This window comes from Nicotiana sylvestris, chromosome 12 (assembly GCF_000393655.2).
Source record: "Nicotiana sylvestris chromosome 12, ASM39365v2, whole genome shotgun sequence".
In the NCBI taxonomy this organism is placed as follows: Eukaryota; Viridiplantae; Streptophyta; class Magnoliopsida; order Solanales; family Solanaceae; genus Nicotiana; species Nicotiana sylvestris.
The window spans coordinates 101,439,783-101,442,651 of NC_091068.1; the positions used below are offsets into that span (position 1 = coordinate 101,439,783).

At 42.9% G+C, this 2,869-nt stretch overlaps 1 protein-coding gene across 1 annotated transcript; it reads left to right on the forward strand.

Annotated features, from left to right (window-relative positions):
- Positions 1-2,183: 2,183 nt before the first annotated feature.
- On the forward strand, positions 2,184-2,627 carry LOC138883459 (uncharacterized). The gene has a single exon (XM_070164148.1). It carries the CDS (start codon positions 2,184-2,186, stop codon positions 2,625-2,627), a length of 444 nt encoding a protein of 147 aa, XP_070020249.1.
- Positions 2,628-2,869: the final 242 nt, after the last annotated feature.

Sequence of the window (2,869 nt, forward strand, 5' to 3'; positions counted from 1 at the left end):
ACGCATCAAGTTTGCAACGACAACGAGGTTCGAGACAAACAAGGTCGTTTCTACTACGGTGGCCATCTGCGGTTGAGGATACTTGGGCCAATGTCGAGCCGGTTCCGATGCTTGTTATACATGTGTTGTCCAGGGCATATGATGCGAGATTGCCCAAATAGAGATTTTGGGGGTATGGCGCAACCAGCGAATTCAGCGACATGATCAGTTATGTCCGTGCATCCTTCAGGGCACAAGTCTAAGTCTTTGGCTGGTAGAGGTCGAGGCAGAGGTAGATGGTCCAATTTAGGTGGTAACCAGAATCGTATCTATGCGCTAGCAGGTCGACAGGACCAAAATTCCTTACCAGACGTTGTGACAGGTATGTTGACCATTTGTTCTTACGATGTTTATGCCTTGATAGACCCAGGATCTACTTTATCATGTATTACCCCATTTGTCGCGCGAAAATTTGGTATAGTGCCTGAAATACTAAGCGATCCTTTTGCAGTATCTATACCAGTCGGAGAATCGATTATCGCTAGATACATTTATCGAGGTTGTACGATATCAGTTTGTGGTCGTCAGACCTCAACCGACCTACTTGAACTAGAGATATTGGATTTCGATGCTATCATGGGCATGGACTGGTTGGCAGCTTGTTATGCCACATTTGATTGTCGATCAAAGATAGCTAGATTTCATTTTCTGGGTGAGCGAGTCCTTGAATGGGTAGGTAATACAACGACACCCAGAGGCAGGTTTATTTCCTATCTGAAGGCAAGGAAAATGCTCGCAAAAGGGTGCATTTATCATATTGTGCGAGTTAAAGATGCATGTGCTGAGATACCTGCACTTCAGTCCATTCCAGTAGTAAAGGAGTACGCAAATGTATTTCCAGATGAACTTCCAGGTATTCCTCCAGAGCGAGAGATTGATTTTGGCATCGATTTTCTTCCGAGAACGCAACCAATATCCATCCCTTCGTAAAATGGCACCTGCCGAATTAAAGGAATTGAAGGAACAGTTAAAAGATTTACTGGAGAAAGGTTTCATAAGACCCAGTACCTTACCTAGGGGTGCACCGGTATTGTTTATACGGAAGAAAGACGGCTCGCTAAGAATGTGTATTGACTATAGGCAATTGAACAAAGTAAATATTAAGAATAAGTACCCCCTTCCAAGGATAGACGACTTGTTTGATCAATTACAGGGAGCTAGATGCTCTTCAAAGATAGATTTAAGGTCGGGGTACTACTAGGTCAGAGTTCGGGCGAAAGATATTCCCAAGACCGCCTTTAGGACCAGATATGGCCACTTTGAGTTCCTTGTTATGTCCTTCGGGTTGACGAATGCACCCACCATATTTATGGACTTGATGAATAGCCTATTTCGGCCATATTTGGATCTGTTTGTGATAGTCTTTATTGATGATATTATGGTTTATTCACGTTTAGAGGATGAGCATGTGGATCACCTGCGAATAGTACTTCAAACCCTCCGCGATAATAAATTGCATGCTAAGTTTTCTAAGTGTGAGTTCTGGTTAAAGTCCGTAGCATTCTTGGGGCATATTGTCTCCGACGGAGGTATAAAGGTAGACACTCAGAAGATTGAGGCTGTGAGATCCTGACCTAGACCTACCACTCCGACAGAGATTCGTAGCTTTCTAGGCTTAGCAGGATATTACCGGAGGTTTGTAGAGGGTTTTTCTTCTCTTTCAGCACCATTAACAAAGCTGACACAGAAAGCGACTAAGTTTCAGTGGACAGAGGCCTGTGAGCAGAGTTTCCAAGAGCTTAAGAACAGGTTGACCTCAGCACGAGTTCTAGCACTTCCAGAAGGTCCAGATGGTTATGCCATGTATTGTGATGTCTCAGGTGTCGGATTAGGATGTGTCTTGATGCAACATAGGAAGGTGATTGCATATGCTTCAAGGCAATCAAGGAAGCATGAGTGGAATTATCTGACCCACGACCTCGAGTTAGCTGCAGTTGTCCATGCACTTAAGATATGGCGACATTATTTATATGGTGTGCATGTTGATATATTCACAGATCATAAGAGCCTGCAATATATCTTCAAGAAAAAAGAGTTGAATCTGCGATAGAGGCGGTGACTAGTTATTAAAATACTATGATGTTATCATTCTCTACCATCCAAGGAAAGCTAATGTTGTAGCAGATGCCTTAAGTCGTCGATCTATGGGCAGCTTAACACATGTAGAGGCTGAGAAAAGACAATTAACAAGAGAGATTCGTCAATTGGCTTGTTTGGGAGTTTGGTTAGTAGACTCTGGCAATGGAGGAGTTGTACTCCAAAATACTGCAAAATCATCTCTCATAGCTGAGGTAAAGGAGAGGCAATACGAGGATCCAGAGTTAGTCAAGTTGAGAGAGCGGGTTCCACAACAGAAGAAGCTGTTGTTAGTACTCAAAGGAGATGGGGTTCTCAGATACAGGGGTCGTTTGTGTGTTCTAGATATAGCAGGGCTACGAGACATGATTATGTCAGAGGCACATAATTCATGGTATTCCATTCACCCTGGGTCGACAAAGATATATCATGACATTAAGGATGTGTATTGGTGGAACGATATGAAAAAGAACATTGCTGAGTATGTCGCTCAATGTCCTAGTTACCAGTAGGTGAAAATAGAGCACCAGAAGCCCGAAGGGCTAATGTAGACTATAGAAATCCCGACATGGAAATGGGAGGCAATAAACATGGACTTTATCACGGGTTTACCTCGTTCCCATCGTAAGTTTGATTCCATAAGGGTGATAGTCGACATGCTCACAAAATCAGCTCATTTTCTATCGGTGAGATCTACATATACAACACAAGATTATGCAAAATTATATATTAAGGAGACAGTGCGACTACACAA